The sequence below is a fragment of the Phyllostomus hastatus genome, unplaced genomic scaffold, assembly GCF_019186645.2.
Source record: "Phyllostomus hastatus isolate PE091 unplaced genomic scaffold, TTU_PhHast_1.1 phas_scaffold_28, whole genome shotgun sequence".
NCBI classification, from domain to species: Eukaryota; Metazoa; Chordata; class Mammalia; order Chiroptera; family Phyllostomidae; genus Phyllostomus; species Phyllostomus hastatus.
In genome coordinates, this window is record NW_025334022.1 from 22910464 (window position 1) to 22935524 (window position 25061).

The 25061-nt window shown below is 38.8% G+C and overlaps 1 protein-coding gene across 1 annotated transcript in view; it reads right to left on the reverse strand.

Moving 5' to 3' along the window:
• KIAA1210 (KIAA1210 ortholog) overlaps positions 1-25061 on the reverse strand; it is a 38747-nt gene that overhangs the window by 8871 nt on the left and 4815 nt on the right. The window contains exons 2-7 of the mRNA XM_045817488.1: positions 24372-24540; positions 19188-19314; positions 18732-18863; positions 15148-15297; positions 3924-4124; positions 1462-1567 (exon numbers count right to left, since the gene is read on the reverse strand). Coding sequence (XP_045673444.1) covers positions 1462-1567; positions 3924-4124; positions 15148-15297; positions 18732-18863; positions 19188-19314; positions 24372-24540 — 885 coding nt within the window. The remainder of the gene's footprint in view (positions 1-1461; positions 1568-3923; positions 4125-15147; positions 15298-18731; positions 18864-19187; positions 19315-24371; positions 24541-25061) is intronic.

Consider the following 25061-nt stretch of genomic DNA (forward strand, 5'->3'; position numbering starts at 1 on the left):
AATATCCTGGTGCACCATTAGGGTGAGACACATCAAAAGACAATTTTTTGTACTTGCAGCAATGATTATCTTTCAGGAAACTCAGTGGGGCAGGGCAAGGGGAAATTTTACTTTCTAATTAGTATTTACATTTTCTACTTAATTCTATTTAATTTTCACATCATGTGTAGGTATTGGCTTACTTTTGTGGAAAGGTATCAACAGGAATTATCTGGGGGGGTAAAATTATGGTCCCTTTTCTTCTGATTTCTACTCTTCTGTATGAAAATAAGCTGATGTAATATACATGCAAATAAACTCTTGGAAAGCCTTAATTGCATTGCTCCATAAGCTTTAGGTTAAGCACAAGGCAACAATTAACTAGATTGTTCCTTTTCTCTTTATATTTTTACCAAGGAACTCAGCTTGATGCCCAGGTGGGAGTGCTCCCGCTGCCTTCCCTCCCTCATCATTCACTGCACCTAGTGGCATCATATCCAACATGCAACACTGAGCATAGCTGGATGCACTCAAACCATTCCCATTATATGAAAACCAGTCAGTATCTGCCCCCACAGACAATGAATCAGTTCTATCCTCTGCATAACAGGGACAACTGTTAAAATAAATATGAGAAAAGATAAAAAGAAAGTAAAAGGAATTAAGGGATTACTTATCTCTTTTTCACTCTCTTCCTCTCTCTCCCTCTCTGTTACAGAACAGTTTTGTTAGTTTTCATGGGAAATTTTGTTTAGGAATACCCTGTCTTTGAATACACATGTGAAATTCTTTGTGGAAAAGATATGAAATAATTGTTTGCCTTAATTTGTGGAACTGGAATTTTATTTTATCAAGCAAGTATTGCTTGAAATCAGGTTTCCATCAGCTGGAGCCAATATCTACATACACACTCAAAGAGATTTTCACTACTATTGGGGATTTGATGGGTGTTGGCTGCCAAGTACATTTGTCTGCAGCTGCCCCAGCCCTCTCTGCCCATGGATATGAGATTAATGTATGACCTTTTCTCTCTACGAGAAGAGAAAAACAACTTTTAAAAACTACTTTTGGGCTAATTCTGTTATTATCATCTGGTTCTGTTGCTGAGGGGAAATGCCAAAGTAGAAATCATGGGCTTCCCTCAGGTATCTGGGCTCACTAAGGAACTCAGCATGCATATTAGACTTAGGATTAAAGAAACTTATAAACAAACACAAAACACCTCTGGTTAGAAATTCATTTAAACAAAATAAGGATTCAGTTATGACCCTTTATCTAAATCCCACACAAGTGGCAATGGTATTAGTTAGGCAGTTTAGATGGAGAAACCGGGATCATATTAGTATGTATCTTAAATTGAAAGCCCTCTGAGGACCGAGGACAGCAGGCCTGGGCAATTATCACTATATAGCTCCCGTTACATAGCACCGTGCAATTAATCTTGTAATACATGCTTCTGGGTGAGGATGAAGATGTGCCAACCTGCACTGTCTTTTTTGGGTTTCTTTTCATAAGTTGCTTTTGGTTTGGTTTTAGTCTTCTCTTCAGAAACCAGTGGAAAGCTCAGCTCCTCCTGCTTTGGCTTCACCTAAAAGAGGAAAAAGAAAGAACTTGAATCAGAATATAGTAGTCACCCACACCTTCATGGTTGCCAAAGGAAAAAAAATCAGGAAAAACATCCGTGATATCCAAAAGGTTCCACTGGAAGCACAATACCATTTACAATGAAAATTATCTCCAATGGTATCCATCACCTGGTGATCATTTTACCTATTGGAAGTGTTTCACCTAATTTGAAGTTTCTAATTTCTGAGTGATATGCTTAAGGGAACTCTCTAAAACACTGAAACACACAAAAGGGCAATAAATCTGAAAATGGGGTATTGGGCCTGACAACAATCATATTCTTGGCAACATTAGAATTACAAAATTTGCTTCATCAGACCTGGGAGCCAAATTCAAATCTTGCTTGGCTTTTTTTTGGGGGGGGGGATTTAGTGAGAACATGAATTATGTCTTTCCAGCTTAAAAGAAGAAAGGGGGTCGTGGTTTTGTTGGGAAGGAAGAGAGGAAAAGATGAAGGGTTCAGTCTTTATACTGAAGGGGTTGAAACTGGTTTAGAATAAACAAGGCTTTCAGATAATTACAGTGCAACTTTAGAAATGTCAGAGTAGCAGCATGTTGAATAGTGTCCAGAATTTGCTTAATGTAAGCCTTTATGACTTGCATTTAAAGGCAAACATACAACTCTTTATCTTCCTATTTGATGTGCCACTGCAAACAGACTACCCAATTACTTCTGGGTAAATGAGGTCAGGTAGACCTGGGTTCAAATCTCTGCTCCATCGTTTACTCTCTGTAGATTATTTGTTTAGTCCCTGGGCAGATTATTCTCTATAGCCGTATCCACATCTATAAATTTGGGATAACGGAAAACCTCCTGTGGGACTTGAAGACCTAAGAAATTCTACAGCAGGGAGCAACTGAGAGCAGCTTCTGTGTCATATATGATCCTGGACCCCTTTATACTCATTTGAATGTCAGGTAGAGTCACAAGAAAAAAGTTCCCTAGGTCCCAGCCTTCTTATAGAGTGCCTTTTCTCAATTAGGCTATGCAGAAGGAACTCAAAAGGGTCACACTAAGCTTCTCTTAGCCAATATTCCCCTTCTCCCAGGTTGTGGTGAAATGTCCAGGTGATAATGCATATGTAGTGTTTAGTGTATAGTAATTGATCACCCTCTGCTTGATACAGAACCAAGGAAATTCTCTCACGGCCACCAGAGGGCCCCCTGGACCTACAGCCCGGCCTATTGTTTTTTCAACTTGTATTTGTTTGTCTTTTCCTAAAGCTAAATTGAGATTTATAAGCAAGGAGCAACATGGCAGGGTGAAAGAGTATTGGGCTGTAAGTCAGAAGAATGGATTCTGGCCCTTGCTCTACAACCAGAGTGTTTGACCTTGGCCAGCTACTTGTGCTTTAATTTCCTTTCCTGTAAAATACTGTAACCATGAAATCATTTACTCTCTATCAGCTCTGATTTACAGCCCTTTCCTTATAGCTCATAGTCACTGAGAAATTAGGTGTTTGACCAAAGTGAATCAATCTTCCAGCTAAGTGACACATCCTTATAAATATCAACATATTTTAATTCTTAGCTTTTAGTAAAAATCATTTCCAAAGGCATTACTTCCTTACCTTTCTAAACAGATCAGGGAACATAGTTTGTTTAAGTTTGCTTGGTGATTCGGGCAAATAATGAGTATGACCTATTACAGTGGACTATGATACAGTGTAGCTTTGAGGGACTTGCAAAGGTGGGCAAAGTTCTTGATCCCTATACTAAATGGCCTGTCTCTGCAACCAACTATCACTTCTCTTTGCTGTCAGATCTCCAAGTCTGATCTGTAGCCATGTTTTTAACAGAATTGGCTTGCTAAGCATAGCTCTGCCTCTAGAAAGTCACGTGATGGGAATCTGTGATGTCAGAGTGACACTGAGAGATCTTTGGAGGTGTTAATAGCTGAGTTTTGAATGCTTGGAGTTTTCCCAAATGAGTGGAACAGTGCTGCAATTTGTAACATATGGGTCCTACCTGATTAGTAATTAAAAGAATATTGATTTGGGCTATGGTTAAATTTCCTCAACAAAGAGGGTTGAGTGAATTCCCTGATATTAAGACAATAAACAGTTCCTGGAAATTTAGGTTATTTCTACTTTCTTCAGTTCATTTTATGTAAGTTCCCCATGTATAGGACATCCCAATAACTACATACATGTTTGCTCATCTTTCTGGGGGTTTCAAGCCTGGCACAGTGCTCTGGACGTTCCCATCCCTACTTAGGGTCCTCCAAACTATACCACTTTCCTAGGTGCAGTTTGCAAAGGTTGGAACTCATCTCTTATTATAAATGAGTTTATTCCCCGGTCTCTTGAAGAACTTACAGTCGCTTCAGGGTTCTTCTTCTTTTGTTTTTGGGGGTTTAAAGCCATCTTGTGTTCAGAAGCTGAAGAATCCAAACAGGCCTGGGTAGTGGCTGGGGTGCTGAAACCAATGGGCAGCTGGGTGCTGCTGGGAGAGGTGGGCACAGCAAACGTGGTCAAGGACTGAGAGCGAATGGGTCCAGATGAAGGCTCAAAGGAGCTCTGGAGAAAGTGGAAGAAAAGAAACATGTCAACTCCATATGCTATCACTGGTCTCCAAAATTGGACATTCCTCTGGCTGAACAATTCCTAAAGCAGAAATCCCTCATGAGCCATTGTCCCTTTTTGCTACAACAATTTGACACTTCATGTCAGTAGGCTCATTGGTGTCAAGGTGCACACTTTCTGCTTGTTCCCTGGCAGGTGAAAAACATGAAACAAGAAATTCAGGTGGCTCCCCTGCTTAGGAAGCACTCAGGGACTCAGGATAGGAGTCCAACCATTTAATAGAGTCTACAAGGTCAGAAGGTTTGCATGTTCTCTTGTCCTGTAGCCTGGTTTTATTAGCAGGAGAGGCTGATTGGGGCAAGAAGAACCATCTGTGTCTCAAAAGCCACCAGGGTTCTGGGATTTCTCCATAGGAGGGCTTGGTAGAGGGAAGAAAATCAGGTTGGAAAAGGTTTTGTCTGTAAACTGAGTTTACATAGACAGCACACTGCTTCTACTTATATTACTGTTCATGTATATTAGGCTGATAGGAGAACCCTAAGGAACTGAGTGCTCCCACACCCAATGGTGTAGGGATGGAGAATGTCACCTTGTCCTCATTATGGTTGGGTTCCTAGTTGGGTTCCTCTGTAGGGGGTTCAAAACAGTCTCCTCAGGGATTCCTAAAATAGCACTTTTCACACCTCAAAAAGACACCCTAGAGAACCTCTCATTCCTAAGAATCTCCAAATATTTGTGTTAGGATAAGCCCCTTTGAAGGCTAGGTGATAAGCCATCTCTCTCTTGGACACCAGGGCATATGATATAGTTTAGCAGGCGGACAGAGTTTCCATTGTGTCTACTCACTACTTCTTTCCAAACTAGTTCTATGCAGAACCAGGGACCCCTTTGGTATTGGCAGCTTTCACATTCCTTCACATTTCCTTATCACCATTGTATGTTAATCCAGTGATAACCTTTGCTACTATCTTGGTTCCAAATATGGTTCTTTTATAGCCTATGAATCCAATGCCTGGGAACTTAACACAGTGCTAATGATATCAGACTGATGATACAGCCAGCCCAACACTCTGTTTTGGATTCTAGGAAAAAGGAGAGGAATGGTACAGTTATTTTTTGTGGAGTCAACCAGACAAAATTAGGAGTGGCCCCAAACCTGTCCTAATTTCTTTCTGCAAGTGTCATCCGTTAATTTATCTAACCCCCTTTCTCAATACTATATATTAGTTTATGTTGCCTTGTGGAAATATGAGTTTAATATTCAGTGTACAGAGTATTATGTCTTGTTTTACTATTCTGAAAAGTTTTCACGCTTCAGGGTGTTCCTGCAGTTCCTGGAGAGCTATACTTCTCCTCGTGGAGATGTTCCAAGGACCACCTGCTTTTTGAGCCTTTGGCTTAATGGCTCACATAGAACCCAGCTCCCCAGTATTCCAATGTCAAACCCCCCAGACAGTTTCAGTGTGAGTTTTTCCCCAGGGTGATGGTTCTTTCCAAAAAATGCTTGATGAAAATACTAAAATGTGTTTTATTTTTTTCAAAGAGCCACCTTACCCCAACTAACAACAAAGGAGTGTCGAGCAACCCTATCAACCAGTGCTGAGGATCCCTTCTTCTGGCATAACCCTAATTCTTTCCCCAGAAAGATTCTATGTTAGTAGACACTAGGCCTGGCACATCTTACAGATGTTGAGGTAAAAGGAGCTCATTTAACTCTAGCTGTTAACCAGAAGCTGTCTGTGCTAACCTCCCTCTAACACACAGGAAAAGGAATGAAAACATCTGATGTTGGGTAGAAAGAGGGTATGTTGGCACTCAGCATACAAGGAAGGAGGAATAGTTTGCAGGAGAGGTGGGGAAGGGAAAGTAGAGAAAGGAATCCCATTTCCTTCCCTCAATTTTCTTTCAAAAACCTACCAGGAAGGGGTTAAGTTTGCTTTTCTCTGATACCTCATAAAATCTTGTGGTTGGCTCTTATGGTAACTTTTCTAGGTTTCTCCAAACCCATATAGCTGAGGGAAGAACAGGTAGGGCCTTCAAAAGAGCCCCACTTCCCAGGGGAAATCCAGACATTGATGGTTTCTGTTTTAAGGCAACTAATGGGATTATTTGGGAATTTTCTGTGCTTCTGTTTGGAAATGGGACACTTTCTCTTCATGCCAGAGGACAAGACAGTGGTTTGCAATGCTAGTCCCCAGAAGACTCATTCAGAGAGCCTGTGAAGCCTATAGCAAGGCCCCTCCCCTGACAGTCTTATTTGACAGGTCTTGATATGTCCTTAAATGTACTTTTTCAACACCCACTTCAGGTGATTCTGATGCTGAGAGGTTCTCAGACCATACTTTGACAAACACAGTCCAGAGATCCAGAGAGTTTATTTGAATAGTTTTTTAAAAATTTACTAGTAAGTATAAGGGAAGTTGTAAAATATATAAAATAAACAAGCAGCATCTCTCAAACAAGCAGCATCTAGCTTCAGTGTGCCCTTTATATCTTGCTAAGTTGCCCCAGGCCCAGCACTAAGCAGCAGCTGGCCTTGGTTCACAGCTTGGACTCATCTGGGTACCTCCAAGTCCAGCACAAGTAGCAGCAACCTAAAGATCACTTTGTAGCTTATGTTGTGTGACCCAGGTCAGAACACAGTCAGTGGCGGACCTTGGGCATGCCAACAGCAATTAAGGCTCAACTACAATAAAAATGGTACACACAGCCCACACAGCGTGTGCACCTTGAGTATTCAGTTTGGGTAATAGGGGAGGCTCTGCCACTAGTCTATACAGGACACCTACTACATTAGGCCACTCAACCAAGCTTAGGAGATGTAGCAACTCTGCATAATAGATAGAAAGGAATGTAGGGAGGCAGACAGGAGGAGATAGGAAAATGAGGAGACAGGAAACATGGCCCAAATGAAATAACAGAACTCCAGAAAAAGAACTAAACAAAATAGAGATAAGCAATCTATCAGATGCAGGGCTCAAAACAATGGTTATAAGGATGCTCAAGGAACTTAGTGAGGACCTCAACAGCATAAAAAAAAAATTCATCGATTCCCAGTCAGGGTACATGCCTGGGTTGCAGGCCATGACCCCCAGCAACTGCACATTGATGTCTCTCTCTCTCTCTCTCTCTCTCTCTCTCTCTCTCTCTCTCCCTCCCTCCCCTCCCTCTCTAAAAATAAATAAAAAATAAAATCTTTTTTTAAAAATCCAGTCAGAAACAAAGGATACACTAATTGAAATAAAAAACAATTTATAGGGAATGAGCAACAGAGTGGATGAAGCAAAGAGTCAAATTAGCAATTTGGAATACAAGAAAATAAAAACCAACCAATCAGAACAGCAAGAAGAATAAAGAATCCAGAAACATGAGGATAGTGAAAGGGGCCTCTGGAACAACTTCAAGAGGTCCAACATTAGTGTCATGGGGGTGCTGGAAGGAGAAGAGGTACTAAGACATTGGAAACCTATCTGAAAAAATAATGAAAGAAAAGTTCCTTAATTTGGTTAAGGAAATAGACACACAAGTCCAGGAAGCACAGAGAATCCCAAACAAGATGGATGTGAAGATGACCACACCAAGACATATCATAGTTAAAATGTCAAAAGCTAAAGACAAAGAGAGAATCTTCAAAGCAACAAGAGAAAAGTAGTTAGTTACTTACAAGGGAGCACCCATAAGGCTATCTGCTGATTTCTCAAAAACAACTTTGCAGGCTAGAAGAGATTGGCAAGAAATATTCAACATGATGAAAAGCAGGGACCTACAACATAGATTACTCTACTCAACAAAGATATCATTTAGAATAAAAGTACAGGTAAAGATCTTCCCAAACAAGAAAAAGCTAAAGGAATTCATCACTACCAAACCAGTATCACATGAAATGTTAAAGGGTCTTCTTTAAGATAAAAAATATGAACAATAAAATGGCAATAAATACATATCTATCAATAGTTTATTCTAAAAAACAAAATAAACAAACAAGTAGAACAGAAGCAAAATCATAGATACGGAGAATGTTTTTACAGTTGCCAGATGGGAGGGAGTCAGGGGGATGGTCAAAAAAGGTGAAGGGATTAAGAAGTACAAATTGGTAGTTATAGAATAGCCATGTGGATGTAAAGTGCAGTATAGAGAAGAGAGTAGCCAAAGAACATGTATGTATGGCCCATAGACATCTACAATAGTGTGGGGATTGCCTGAAGGAGTGGGGGGTGTATGGAGGGGGACAAAGAGGGAAAAACTGGAACAACTATAGTAGCATAAACAATAAAATATAAGTTTAAAAATACATTAAAAAAGAAATACTTGTTCATCCTCATTGCCCATCTCACCTGTACTCAAAGGGGAAGATGACTCAGGGAGGAAACAACAAGCTTTGCTAACTAGAACTGAAAGGGTCAAAGCACCCAACTCTTCACCCAAGGGCATGTGGAAGAAATAAGCTGAGACAGCAAGGGCTTAAGCAGTCCTTCTTATTCTTCCACGGGGCACTTGGGGGAGAAAGTTAGCTTAGGATAAAAAGGCTACTGAGTCCCTGAAAGATAAGATGTTTGTCCCACCATCACAAGTAGGAGACATCAGCTCAGAAGAAAGAGTATGACAGCAAACCTGGAAAGACTCCTTTGAGAGAGTAGAAATTTAATAATCTTTTAGTCTGACTTTCTACTTGAATGATTTTGTTTTCCCCTTTGCTCACTGAGATTGACTGATGCTCAGCTGGGTTTCTGGGAAGGCTTTGGGGGATACAAGAGTTGGAGATCATCATTTATGAGGAGATCAGAGAAGCACCCATGCCAGCTCATCTGGTTAAGCTGGTGACTACAGCTATTACAGCTACTTCTGGGGATGCTACTGCTGCTGTTATTGCTGCTGGTACTGCCACCTACCCCCTCCACCCTTGTGCTCACCATATTAAACTAATAAACCAGGAAGTATGATGGGACTAGCTAAGTAACTCATACCTGGGTATAGTTTGACTGTACCACCAAAGACTAGACACTTTGCCAGCCAGCCCAACATTTAACCTATAGAAACCTAACTCAGTTCTTGAATTTTTTAATAGAGAGTGTATTACACTGAAGCAGGAAAAATGTTTAAACTGATGCTTGGAAATGTTAACTACAAATAATTTAACTCTATTCATTAACTTATAAAATACATATTTAGTTTATTCAAATTAATAAGGAGACTATATGTCTTAAAATGTTATGTAGTTTTCTTCATTGTAATTCCCAAAGTAACCACTAAGAATATAATTTTAAAATATATAGAAAAGGGAATGAAAATCATATGCTAAAAGGAAATCAATTAAATCCAAAAGAAGTTAGTAATGAAGGAATAAAAGAACAAAAAAGATATAAAATATATAGAGAAAAGAACAAAATGGCAGACAACTCCTTTCTTATTAGTAATTACTATGAATGTAAATGAATTAAATTCTCCAACCAAAAGGCAGAAATTGACAAGATGGATTTTTAAGACATGATCTATCTATATTCTGTCTATAAGAGATTCACTTTAGATCCAGACATAAATAGGTTGAAAGTGAAAGGATGATAAAAGATATTCTAAGCAAATAATAACCAAAAGAGAGCTGAGGTGGCAATACTAATATCAAACAAAACTTAATTTAATTCAAAATTGTTATAGGAGACAAAGATGGACATTATGCACTGATTAAAAGGTTCAATACATCATAAAAATAAAAAATCATAAATATATAAACACCAAACAACAGACCTACCACCAAATACATGAAGAAAAAGTCAACAGAATTGAAGGGAGAAATAGATAGTTCTACAATAATAGTTAGAGACTTTAGTATCCCACTTTATAATGAATAAACAGACCCTGGTGGGGTAGCTTAGTTGGTTACAACATCATCCCAATACGCCAAGGTTGTGGGTTTGATCCTTGGTCAGGGTACATGCAAGAATCGACCAATGAATGCATCAATAAGTGGAACAACAAATCAATGATTCTCTCTCTCTCTCTCTCTCTCTCCTTCTCTCTCAAAAAATCAATAAATAAAAATGTTTTTAAAATAAGGAATAGCCTTGACTGGTGTAGCTCAGTGATTGAGTGTGGGCCTGCAAACCAAAGGGTCACCAGTTCAATTCCCAGTCAGGGCACATGCCTGGGTTGAGGGGCTGTGTCCCCAGTAGGGGGCACGTGAGAGGCAACCACACATTGATGATTCTCTCCTTCTCTTTCTCCTTCCCTTTCCCTCTCTCTAAAAACAAACAAATAATCTTTTTAAAAATAAGGAATAAACAAATAGAAGATCAAAAGGAAAGAGGACTTTAAACAATAAAAAGGGTCCTAAAATATATATACAGAGTATTCCATCCAACAAGAACATAATATGTGCCCTGGCTGGCATAGCTCAGTGAATTGAGCGTGGGCTGCGAACCAGTGTCGCAGGTTCAATTCCCAGTCAAGGTACATGCCTGGGTTGCAGGCCATGACCCCCAGCAACCACACATCGATGTTTCTCTCTCTCTTTCTCCCTCCCTTCCCTCTCTGAAAATAAATAAATAAAATCTTAAAAGAAAAGAACATAATACACATTCTTCTGAAGTACACATGGAACATTCTACTGGATAGACCATATATTAAGGCACAAAATAAGTCCTAATAAAATTTAAAAGATTGAAATCATACAAAGTATCTTCTCTGACCACACTGTAATGAAACTAAAAATCAATAACTGAAGGAAAAGTGGAAAACTTACAAGTAGATGGAAATTAAACAACATACCATTAAGCAACCAATAGGTTAAAGAAGAAATCAAAAGTTAAAAAATACTTTGACATGAATGAAACCTAAAATGTAACATAACAAAACCCATCACACAGCAAAAGCAATCCTCAGAAATTTATAGCTGTGTATGTCTATGTTAAAAAAGAGGAAAGATCTCAAATCAATAACCTCTTGCTTTAAGGAACTAGAAAGAGAAAAGAAAACTAAACCCAAAGATAGCAAAAGGAAGGAGATAAATTAAGATTAAAACAGAAATAATGAAACAAGGAATAGAAAATTAATGAAATCAAAGTTGGTTCTTTGAAAAGTAAAACAAAATTGGCAAATCTTTAGCTAGATGGACTAAGAAAAAAGAGAAAAGACACAACTTACTAAAATCAGAAGTGAAAGGGCATAATTACTACTGACCTTAGAGAAATAAAAAAGATTAAGACACTACTATGAATAATGATAATATATTAACAAACCACATAACCTAGATGAAATGAATAAATTCCTAAACACACACAAACTACCCAGATTGACTCAAGAAGACACAGGAAATCTGAATAGACCTCTAACAAATAAAGCTACGGAATCAGTAATCGAAACCTCCCAACAAAGGAAAGACCAGAACCAGATGGATTCACTGGTGAACTCTACCAAGATTCTAAAGTAGAATTAACACCAATCCTTCACAAATTTTTCAAAAAAAAAAATAGGAAAGGGAATACACTTCCAGATTCTGTGAGGCCAGCATTACTATGATTCTAAAGCACAATAGAGGCATCACAAGAACACTATAGACCTATATCTCTCTCATGAATACACATGCAAAAAAATACTAGCAAACCAAATCCAACAGCATATTAAGGCAATTATACCTCATGAGCATTTGTTATTTATCTCAGGATTGCAAGGAGATTCAACATATGAAATCACTCAGTGTAATATACCTTATTAATAGAATGAAGGAAAACAACTAGCAGCATCCCAACTGAAGTATAAAAAAGCGTATGATAAAATCCAAAAACCTTTCATGCTAAAAACACGTAGCAAACTAAGGATAGAATACACATATGAAAACCCCACAGCTAACATCATACATAATGGTGAAAAATGGAAAGTTTTCCCCCTAAGATCAGGAACAGGACAATAATGTCTGCTTTTGCCACTTTTATTTGACATTCTACTAGAAATTCTCATCAGAGCAATTAGTCAAAAAAATAAACAAAATGCCCCTGGCTGGCATAGCTCAGTGGATTGAGCACGGGCTGGGAACCAAAGTGTCCCAGGTTCGATTCCCAGCCAGGGCACATACCTGGGCTGCAGGCCAGGGCTCTGGTTGTGGACATGCAAGAGGCAACCTATCCATGTTTCTCTCACACACTGATGTTTTTCTCCCTCTCTTTATCCCTCCCTTCCCCTCTATAATAAATAAATATAATTCTAAAAAAGAATAAAATGCTTAGAAATAAATGTAACCAAAGAGGTACAAGATTTGTACACTGTAAACTATATGACACCAAAAGCATAAGTACCAAAAGAAAAAAATCAATAAATTGCCCTGGCTGGCGTAACTCAGTGGATTGAGCGTGGGCTGCGAACCAAAGTGTTGCAGGTTCGATTCCCAGCCAGGGTACATGCTTGGGTTGCAGGCCATAACCCCCAGCAACCGCACATTGATGTTTCTCTGTTTCTCTCTCTCTCTCTGTTTCTCTCTCTCTCTCTCTCTCTCTCTCTCTCTCTCTCTCTCTCTCTCTCTCTAGTGAATAAATAAAAAAAAATCAATAAATTGAACTTCATCAAAATATCACATGATCTCACCTGTAAGTGGAAACTAATCAACCAAACAAACAAGCAAGCAAAATATAACCAGAGACATTGAAATTAAGAACAAACTGACAGTAATGAAAGGGAAAGGGGAAGGAGAAGGTAAATAACAGTGGAGAGGGGAAGGGTCATCAAGGAACATGTATAAAGGACTCATGGACAAAGCCAAAGGGGGATAGGATTGAGGGTGGGAGGTGGGGGTGGGTTGGGCAGGGGAAAGTGGTGGTGGGAAAATGGAGGCAACTGTATTCGAACAACAATAAAAAATGATTTAAAATGTTTATAATTTTGACCAATATGTTCTCTTGATAGAGTTAAAAGACAACTAATGGAGTAGGAGGAAATATTTGCACATCATATATCTGGTAAGGGGCTGGTACCCAGAATATATAAAGAACTCTTACAACTCAACAACAGCAAAAAAAAAACCACACACACACACACAAGAAAAACACCCAATTTAAAAATGGGCAAAGAACTTGAGTAGACATTTCCCTAAAGAAGATATACAAATAGTCAATAAACACATGAAAAGATGCTTAACACTACTAATCAGTAGGGAAATGCAAATCAAAACCACAATGAGATATCACTTCACACCCACTAGAATGACTATTTAAAAAAAAATAAAAAATAACAAGTGTTGGTCAGCACTTGGAGATATTGGAACCCTCATACATAGTTGGTGGGAATATAAGGGGTAGAGCTGCTAGGGAAAACATTTTGATGTCTCCTCAAAAAGTTAAACACAGAATTACCATATGACCCAGCAATTCTACTCCCAAGTATATATTCAAAAGAATTGAAAACAGGTGTTCAAACAAACACTTATACATGAATATTCATCAGCACTAATTACAATAACCAACATGTAGATAAGAACCAAATGTTCATCAATAGGTGTAGAACTAAACAAGACATAGTACATCCATACAATGAAGTATTATTCAGCTTTAAAAAGGACTGAAGTACCGATATGTGTTATAACATGGATGAAGTTTTAAAACATTATGCTAGCCTTGCCTGGATGGCAAGCCCTTAGGCTCCAGGCCGAATCCCCAGGTCTCTGGTTGGGGTGCATACAGAAGGCATGCAATGTTTCTGTCACATCAATGTCTCTGTCTCTGTCTCTGTTTCTGTCTCTGTCTCTCAAAAACAATAAATATGTCTATCTTTAGGTGAGGATTAAAAGAAATATTAAGTTAAACAAGCCAAACACAAAAGGCCATGTACTATATGATGACATTTATATGAAGTATGCAGAATAGATAAATCCAGAGAGGAGGGAGGAATGATGAGTGACTGCTTAATAGGTTTGTGGCTTCCATTTGGAGGGGAAAAAAACTATTTTAGAACTAGATAGTGAGGATGGTTGCCAATATTGTGAATGTACTTAAAGCCACTGAATCATACACTTTAATATGCAAAAGTACATGTTACATGAAATATTACCACAATAAAAATGTCACCTAATTCAATCCTTCCACCAATTCACACTGTCCCAATTCATCTGTTTTAGTGGTATTCTGCAGAAAACACGGTCATAGACTAAATCCACAAATCAGTGAGCATCCATCTCCACTACCACCAGCCTGCGCTTTACCTTTGGTCCTAACCTAATTGTTTTCTTTTCTTTTTTTTTTTTTTTTTTTTTGTGGGGAAGAGGTTGACATATCTAACTGAAGGCTGCTTCCCTTCCATAGAATTTTTTAACATTTCAAACAGAGGGGTTTTTTTGCTGACTGGCCAATTATCTTCATTATAAATTACATTTCTGTTTATTTTTTGGTTCCTAATGTTAATCGTTCAAAATTCTACTTCACTCTAAAAGCCCTCTCAAGTTCAATAACAACCAATTAAAATAACCACACATTAGTTTGAAACTCAAAATGTTGATATGGGTACAATCTATTTGTATTCCAATTGTTGATGCATATTTTTGGTTGACAAACCTAAATGTATGAATACACATGCATGTCCTCTCATGTGTCAAATGATTTCTTCATATGGATATATGTCTCTCAAGCAATTCTTCATGCCCTATTGAGATTTCAGCATTTAAAACTATAGAGGTTTTACTTCCATAAGAATATCCATTGTTTTCTTCCTGAAATAACTGAAAACATCTGGAAACTATTTTTTGTTCAGATACTGCCTTCCATTGCTTACAAAATGAAGACATTATTTGGCTTTTAGAATTCGACATAAAATGTAAACCAACATGCAATCAAAAGCCAAGAATGGCATCTCCTTCCCCAAATATCTCCCTAGTATTAGCAGGAAAAAATATCCTGCTAAAAAATCTCCTTCCCCAAATATCTCCCTATAGCAGGAAAAAAGAAAACTCAAGAAGAAACTATGCCTCCTACTTGTGCTCCACTTAACCACCCCCCATCCCTGCCCCCAGCAACTTGCCACTTAGGATGGGACTGACACTCACCTTCAATGACAAGATCTTCTGTGATAAAGCCTTTCGTGGGGTCTTAGGTGGCTGAGCACCAACAGAGATTTTTTCAAAGTCCTTACAGATTGTCTCAGATCCTGTAACAGGTGGACGTATGCTGGGTTGCTGTGAGCGCATTGGTGGGATCTGTTAAGGAGGAGTATAAAAAGGAAAAGTTAAAATGTGTGCTTTCCTCCAAATTATGAGTGTGCTCTTGTTGCTTGTGAGATGTGGCTATCTGGGATCTTTTGTGGTTTCATATAAATTTTTGGAATATTCTAGATCTGTGAAATATGCTATTAGTATTTTAATAGGAAATGCATTGAATCTATAGATTGCTTTGGGTAATATAGAAATTTTAATGATGTTAATTTTTCCTATCCATGAACATGGTACATGCTTCCACACTTATTTGTATCTTTCTCAATTTCTTTCTTTAGCATCTTATAATTCTCCTGTAAAAGTACAGGTCTTTTACCTCCTTAGTTAAAGTTATTGTTTTTTTGTTGTTGTTGTTGTTGTTGCAATAGGAAATGGGATTGTTTTCTTTTTAGATTTTATTTATTTTTGGAGAGAGGGAAAGGGAGGGAGAAAGAGAGGGAGATAGACATCAATTGATTGCCTCTCACACACCCTCTCACACAAGCTTTGGGTTTAGTTTGCCCTTCTCTTTCTTGGATCTTAAGGTAGAGATTGGTTGTTGATTTCAGATCTTTTACACTGCCAGGGAAGGAATAGTCCCCACAGACGTATTTTAATTTGAACCTTACAACACTTCTTTTAAGCCAGGAGTGTCAAACTCCTTTTCACTGAGGGCCAAATCAGCCTTGCAGCTGCCTTCAAAGGGCTGAATGTAATGTTAGGACTGTATAAATATAACTACTCCTTAACTAGGGACAAGGAGCTCAGCGCTGGCACCAGGTAGAAACAAGGTGCTGGGCTGGATAAAACAAGATGGAGGGCCAGATTTGGCCTGCAGGCCTTGTGTTTGCCACCTGTGTTTTAAGCATTCATTCTTGTGGTCTCCATTTTACAGATGGGGAAAACCAGGTTTGAGAAATTACATAACTGGCCCTAATTCTCACAGTGGCAGAGCAAGAATTTGAAAGTTCTGTTTGCCTTTATAATCCATGTTCAAGAGGCACACTGTGTGCTCTTGTCTGTCTCCTAAGTATACGGGCCAGGAAAGTGATGTTCCATACTCAAGTTCAGGAAATTTAAAGGCAACAATCAGAAGAAGTGTGCCTGCTTCCTTAAGAAGGGCTGTAGAGGGAGAGTTGAGCTTGTGAGTAGTAAGAAACATTGCTTTGCAGTCTCAGTTTCTTAAATTACTGAGTTCATTTTTATTCAACAACAAAATTGCTAATAATCTATTATATCTTCTTATCTATTTATCCTCAGATAAAAATAACATGAGCCTTGGCTGATGTGGCTCAGTGGATTGAGCTCTGGCCTATGGGCTGAAGGGTTGCCAGTTCAATTCCTGATCAGGACACATGCCTGGGTTGCAGGCCAGGTCCCCAACTGGGGGTGTGAAGGAGACAACCAATCAATGTTTCTCTCATACATTGGCGTTTCTCTCCCTCTCTTTCTCCCTTCTTTCCCCTCTCTAAAAATAAATAAATAAGGTTGTTTTTTCTTAAAGAAAAGCTATTAGCCCTGGCTGGTGTGGCTCAGTGGATTGAGTGCAGGCCTGTGAACCAAGGGGTCACCAGTTCGATTCCCAGTGAGGGCACATGCCTGGGTTGTGGGCCAGATCCCCAGTTGGGGGCATGTTAGAGGCAACCACACATTGATGTTTCTGTCCCTCTCTTTCTCTCTCCCTTCCCTCTTTCTAAAAATAAATAAATATTTTTAGAAATAAAATTAAATTAAAAAATAAAGCTATTAAAAATAACATGATGGGGAAGGCTGGGTGGGTGGGCTGGGATGGGAGCAAAATACAGAAAACTGTACTTGAACAATTAAAATATTTTTTTTTAAAAAAAACAACAAAAAAATAACATGAAATGTCTTAGAGAGTAATCTAGGCACCCAGATTCCTAAAACTTCAGATAGGACATCAGGTGAAAATCTAGCACGGGATAAAAACTAGCTCAGTCTTGGTATTTCTAACAGAACAGTGTACCTTAATTTCCTCTCCCATGACTTCCCAGTTGCTCACTTAATCCATTAAGAATCTTCATATTTTCCCAGCTTTTTCTTTTCATACTTTCCCAGTGTTTATGCAGTAGTGGGTGTGAGCACCCTTGATTTACCTTATCAACTACCTTATCATTTGGGTTGTCACCTCGGTACTTAAGGGAAGTTTCCCATGCAAAAGTCAATCTGGTTGTTGACGACTCAGATTCAGTTAACACTCTAAGATGTCTTAAGCCCTGTTTCCCAGGCCATGGACTAAATGAGTAGGCCAACGGTATAAGGTGTGGGCCCAAAGAAGATATTTAATACAACTTGCCTTTGGGTTTTACCCACCTCTTCATTGTGAGAGGATATGACCCTAGAATCTTTTTCCTTTAATTTTCACATTAAAAACAACCTTTTTAAAAAACTGACTATCTGCTATGAGTCTCCCTCTTGCCGGGAATTGAGAGAAAAGGAAGAAAGAGAGGAACCCAACAAACACATTTCTCCTTTATGAATATGAGAAATAACCCTGTATAGTCATGTAGACCTGGATTTTGGACACTTGATGGCAAGGGTGTATAGCTATAGAGACAAGCAAAAGCTGCTATTGATATTTAAAACTGGACTGGAAAGTTCATGGAAGTGACTTTTCCTACTGTAGTGCAAGAGGGAAACAGTTTGCTGTCCAAGGATTTGCTTTACAACCACAAGATCAGCACCACTGCCAACCATTTCAGTGTTTGCTTCTCCATCCTTTATGGCTAATGTAGACAGCAGAACTTCTGTGCACAGTACATAAAAGAGTGAGAGATATGGGGTCTTAAGCAGGCTTATCAAAAATAAATTCAAGTAATCTTTTTCCAAATGCAAAATAATCAGCTCTTCGGTGGAGAAAGCTCTCTTCTCTGTGTGGCCTTTCCAGTTACACAGGTATAAATCTTTGGGTATAAAGCTGAGATAAGGAGGAAGGTAGCTAGTAAGAGTTACATCACTGGTAGTATCTCCAGCTTTCCCTAGAGCATTTCTAGATCAGAACTCCAGAAAATTGACTGAGCAATAGTTAGGATTAGCTGGAGGTAAGGCTGTGCTATATACATTCAGAATTTTATGGAAGCTAAAGCTGTACCCTTCTCCCCATTGAAGTAGGTATAGAGAAGTTGAAATCTGAGGGACTGTGGTAATGGAAAGACCATAGGTTTTAAAGTCAACACAACTGGGTCAGTTTTCCAGGTCTATCACTTACTATCAGTGAGCTTAAGCAATTTTTTTACCCTCTGTGAGTCTTCATTCACTTGTCACAAGAAACTCTTTGAGTTAGATGAGGAAATGAAAGCTCAGGGAAATTAAGCAGTCAATCCAAGGTTACAGAGCCAATAAGTATCATAGCAAGATTTCAAGCATATGTCTATCCATATGACTCAGCTCTCCTATTTTGAACAATTACACTCTATTACCTCAGTGATCTTGGAGCCTGAAACCCAGATTCCACTTCTGGACACATAATGGGGTACAACTTCATGCAGAGTTCCAGAAACAGCTCTAGACATACCACCAGCGCTAGATAGAGTTCTAGAAACATGAGATCTCTGTGGAAGACAGAAAGAAAAAACATGAGGGTTGGAATGCTTGCACATCAACAGCGGGCTGTCACTGTCATAATACTTAAAGCATTCTTGGGTATCTCAGAAGAAATGAATATGGTAATACCAGCCAACACTATGTTCCAGACACCAGGTAAGTACATCATATATTTGTGCATTCTCTCATTCAATGTTTACAACAGCCCTGTGGGGATAGAATCAACTAAGAAGTAGGGCTAAATTCTCCCTTCCTTCTCTTCTGGTGGGTTAGGAATAGGAAATGGAAGAAGAGTAGTCCAATTAGGCACTGATGTTCGAGTTCACTATTACCTCCAGAGATCTGCCCCTCTGGAGCTCTGGAGAAGGGTTCATTTTACTTGCTGGCATTTCAGGCTCAGGATCCAACATGAAGGTGCTTTCATGGGACAGGGATTTGGTCTCCATGTTTCCCTTAACCCTGGAAAGGAAGGAAAAGGTCTTGTAAAAGCAGCCATAGAAACCAAAAAGACACATGTATATCTATAATATGGCCTACCAAAGACATCACAGAGCAGAGTGGAGATAAATATGTGCTGATAGAAAGTTGTTTATGAGATATTAAATGAAAAAAATAAGGAGTAGTACTGTCCCATTTAATATACACATATATATTACATATATATATCATTTATGTTTATAAAAAAACGTCTGAAAGGGTAGTCACCAAATTCTTAGTGATGGTTTCCTCTGAGGAATGGGACTAGGGACAAGAAGGGGATTTTATTTTTCTACTTTTGTACTTTTGTATAATTTTGATTTTTAAAATGGTCAACACATCTTTTTATATAATATTGTTATTGAGATATGGTTTACATACAATTAAGCCATTTAAAATATACAATTCAATAGTGGCAACCCTGCAAAATGTGAGGGAAGATACTAAATCTTGCTATTATTAAGGTGAGAGTCATAAAAGACCTTTTACACCCAAATTTCTCTGTAGTGTTTTTGTTGTGATTTGTTATAAAATATCAGGTATCTGCCCAGGTGCTGGATACTTTCATTCACCAGGGTTTTTTTCTCTTTCACACAAAAGTTCTGTAATACATTTATCTTATTTTTAAAGTCACTTTATGAACCCACCACTCCCCAATGCACACCCACAGCTTGCTAAACCCTGGTAGAAATACCTTTTGATTGGAAATGGGGCTAGGCTGATGACAACTATGTATTAAGACAAAGCAGAGGAAAGTTAGAAAAAAGTGAAAGGCTAAAGGCACAGACATACAAAAAAAAAAAACTCCCTCTGGGATTTAGGAATATATTTTACCTTTAAAAAATTCAATCAAAGACATCACAGAAAAAAAATACAACTGCATGAAAATATCTCTTATAAATGTAGATGCAAAAATCCTCAATAAAATACTAGCAATCTGAATCTGGCAATATATAAAGAGAACTATACATTATGACCAAGTAGGATTTGTAAGGAATGCAAGGTTGCTTTAATATATGAAAATCAATTTAATGTAATACACCATATCAATAAAACAGAAGCAAAACCACATGGTCATTTCAACAGATGCAGAAAAAGCATTTGTAAAATCCAATACCCTTTCAGGTTAAAGACACGCAACCTTGACAGAAGACATCTGAGAAAACCACAGCTAATATACTTAATGATGAAAGAATGGATGTTGTCTCCTCAGATTAGGAATGAGATAAGGATGTCTGCTCTTATCACTTCTATTCAACATTGTACTGGGGATTCTAACCAGGGAAATTAGGTAAGAAAATGAAATAAAAGTCATGTATATTAGACAGAAAGAAGTGAAATTATCTCTAATCACAGATAACTTAATCTTGTGTATAAAACTCCTAAGAAATCCATTAAAACTACTGGAACTAATAAATGAATTCTGCAAGGTTGCAAAATACAAAATCAATACACAAAAAATTATTGTATTTCTATATACTTGAAATGAAGAACCCAAAAATTTACATTGAAAAATAAAACACTTGTATTTACAAATTATTAGAATCTTAGATTATGGCCTAAAAGCTTTAGCTTGTGCTTCTAAAGATATTAGCAAGAAGTGAAAAGACAACCTACATAATTGGAGAAAATATTTGCAAACTGTACATCTGATAAGGGACTTATATCTAGAATACATAAGAAATTCCTATAGTTCAATAATTAAGATAAAATAATCCAATTTTAAAATGGGCAAAGGATCTCAATAAACATTTATCCAAAGAAGATATACAAATGACCAAGAAGCACAGGAAAAGATCCTCAGCATCATTAGCAGGGAAATACAAATCCAAACCATAATGATATACCACTTCCTACTTCGCTAGAAACAAGAACTCAGATGATAACAAGGGTTGGCAAGGTTGTAGAGAAACTGAAACTTCCATACACTGTTGGTGGGAATGTACAATATTACAGTCACTTTGGAAAACAGTCTGGTGTTGCCTCAAGACACTAAACATTAAATTACCATATGACTCAGCGATTTCACTCCTAGGTATATACCCAAGAGAAATAAAAATATATATCCACCAAATAACTTCTATACAAATGTTCATAGCAGCATTCTTCAAAATAGCCAAAAGGTGGAAATAACTCAAATATCTGTCAACTGATAAATAGATAAAACATGGTATATCCATGAAGTGGAATACTACTATTCAGTAGTATAAAGGAATACATGCCACAACGTGGATGATTCTTGAAAACATGCTAAGTTAAGAGAAATAAGCCAGTCACAAAAGGCACACAAAATAGGATTTCATTTATGTGAAATCCAGAATAAGAAAATTTAGAGGCAGAAAGTAGATACCGGTAAGTGGTCACCTACAGTTGGAGTGGGAGTAGGGTGGAATGTGGATTAACTGCTAGTGAGTACAGAGTTTCTTCTAGGGAGGGATTGAAATGTAAAATTGGGTAAAATAAATTTTAAAATTTCAAATATTTTTGCACTTACTACCTTTATTATGAAACAATACATATAGGTTGGCACTTTAAAAACCATGGTAACTAAAGTAGCAGCTCAAGCACTATAGGGCTAGCACCCATCCTGTTAATGTGAACCTGTCTGGCTACCAGACATGGACATAGGTACATTTGATTATGACACATCCTGAGGACAATCAGTGTTATGAGGATTAAAATGACACCATGTGGTTTGTGGGCCAGCAAGAAAGGCAAAGAGGCAGAAGATGTCTGACACTTCGTACTAAACCCTTACTCACCTTTTCCCTATAAATCTCTGCTGCTCAGTGGCCCTGGTGGTGAAGGCAACATGCTCTGCTTTAGTAAAATTGCAGCCAAGCAGGAAATTAGTGTGATGTAGGATAAACACTTAATGAGCCTATAGGACTGATTCAGCATTGAGAGAGCAATATTGCCAGACATCTCTGTATATACACATTTGCTCACATACACACTTTCATTCATTGCTTCTCCATGACTTGTTGGCTCACATCAGGCTGGGACCAGTGCAGCATCTGTGACTACCTTGCCTCCCTGCTTTGTGCACAAAAACTGCAAGGAAATCTTAGGCCATGAGTAGGTTTAGAAACTCTTGTCATTTCCAGGTTGTGCCTCCACCAGAGTACAGCTATGGAATTGGCTCTCCCTGATGAAAGAATTACATTTTAGCACCAACTGTGGCCAAATTTGTCAGAAATGAAACCTCCTGTCCACAGAACATATCTAGTGTGCATTGATCTGCTCCCTAGTGGCAAAAAAAAGAAACACATTCAAAACTCAAGATGTAAGCTTGGTCTTAATTAAAGGCAATATAGCACATTATGTCAGCAGCCATTAAAAAATCAAAGGGAGGAATTGAATTTGCCTGTCAATCAGATACAGCTTAATGCAGTCTTGGAAATAGATACCACTCCTACTGTACAGGCCAGCAGGGGGCTGACTCCTGAGGTTTTTTAATGATTGATTGCTTCAGTGAATAAAAAAAGCTGATCTCCCTTCCTAACTCCTCAGTGACATTCTCCAGGGTTTATCCTCTAGCACATTAAGTGAAAGACTGGGGTTGGGGTGATCTTTGGGCCTCTTAAGATATACTATTAGTTAATTTATGTTCCTTCCAGATAAAGACCTATTTCAGGTCCTTAGAAAAGCACCCTTCTTCCTATATGAGCTTGCTCATGCACTTGTATGCATTCCTTCTGCATCATTCTCTCTATTTCTCCTTCCTTTCAGCACTCACTTCATGCACATACACACCTTAGTGCAGAGAATACATCTAACTAAATGAGCCATTTGGGAGGGGGATGGGTAAGTAAGAAGAACGAGAAATGTACAAGTTTAGTAGACAACCCTTACCAATTTGTAGAGACAACACAGAGTAAATCCAAATGCCCCTTCCCTACCCAACCCACCCTGTGATTTTCAGCAGGGCTAGTCTTAAACTTACTTAGAGTTATAAGGCAATTGTCTATAACGATATGATTTGTGAGGTATGAAACAGGCCCCTCTGTTCAAAACCATCTCTCCTACTAGCAAAGCAATCTGAAATTCCTCCCATTGAATGCACTCATTAAGGCCCTCCTTAAGGAGACTTGTGTGCTGTTAGGGGGCAATTTAATATGTTTTCTAACTGTCCCATCACCACCAAGCAAAGCCTTGAGAGAAAGGGGAGAAGCACAGGTGAGCTCTGTGGAAAGCCCAGATAAATCTAGAGTTTAAGGTCAGGAGAACAGGCCCAAGTGGAACTCCATAGAGGGAGATCAAATTGAGCCAGGAACAGCTGGGGGTACTGGGTGTCCAGATTTTCCATCATAGGATACGGAAATTGGGACATCACACATGAAATTTGGAATGGGGTGGCAGTGGCAGAAACAGTATGATTGCCCCATCCCTTCTGTGACCAGCTGCAGCATTTCCCCTAGTCTCCTGGGATGGAGAAGGAAATGCATTTGGGTTCTCTGCTTACTTATTTATTTGTTCATTTTTACATTAACACAGTGAGTTCACACTTATGCTTCAACTCAGATAGATGGTTTCATTGAGACATTAATCACACATTCTGAGATCTAGCTCCCCTTGCCCAGTAATCACAGAGCTATAGTCTGAGGGCCAGGCAAGCAAACCAGACCACACTTCTTGAATGAAATAGGCTATCTTTACCTTATAGAGCCTCCAGCTCCTCTCTAGTTGTAGACCCTGTTTCTCAAGTTCTTAAAGCTATGACAGGGAAGGATTTCCCTGATTTACTGCACTCTTCACCAAGAGCTCTTTGGGAATAGATGATCATTTACTATGTTCCAACCCACTGAACTGTGTGGCCCAGATGACAATCTACACATGAGCACAGAGAAGGGCCACAGGGAAATGGCTGTATTGGCAGTGGCCACTGACCCAGCCCCTATTGGTATGAAGGCCAAGGGTCCCTGAGACCAAAGGCCCATCGTTGATTGGCTGCCAAAGGGGGCATCTGGATCCAGCTATCTGCCCCTCACCTTGTCCCTATCCTCCTTCAACCCTCTCACAGCATCCCTCAAGCTTACTTAGACTTTGATTGTTGACCTTCCTGAGCCAGATTCAGAGAAGATTTGTTAAAATGGAGGCTGGAGAAGCTTGATTTCAGGCTCCTCCCTCTGTAGACATCCACAGGCTCCCTTTTCTTCTTCTTGACAAAAAAATCCTTGAAGGCTTTAAATTTGGATTTCTTCTTTCCTGGAAGTTATAAATGAAAGTGAGACAATGTGATGGTGGAAGAGAAAACAGGGTCTTCATGACATGAAGGACTGTGATTCCAGTTGCCCTGTACATCTGGGCCCTTGCTCCCATGGACCACAGCAAAATTCATTTCATTTGTTCTCTTCTTAATACTCAGTAACAAAGTATTCAAGTTGCTGGTGAGAGCAGAAGCTCAGTTTCCAGCTTGTGTGTGGTATTTGGGCAGCCTCTATTCAGGCCCAACTCACCAGACCTTCACTTTTCTCTCAGTGTCAACTATTAATATACACCTGCTTTCTTCCCCTAAGAAGTTGATTCATATGCAGCAATTATTGAGCCAACACATGCACTTGTTACCCCCAAACTCCACCCCAGTGGCTGGGGTCATCAGTCCAGTTGGGAAGTTAAGCATCCACATGTGGAATCCAAGTAGGAGTTAGTACTGCCCAGGGTTTCATGACCCTTGGAAATCTATGTGGGAGCTGATATTGCTGAGCCTGTGTGCTGAAAGAATGCAA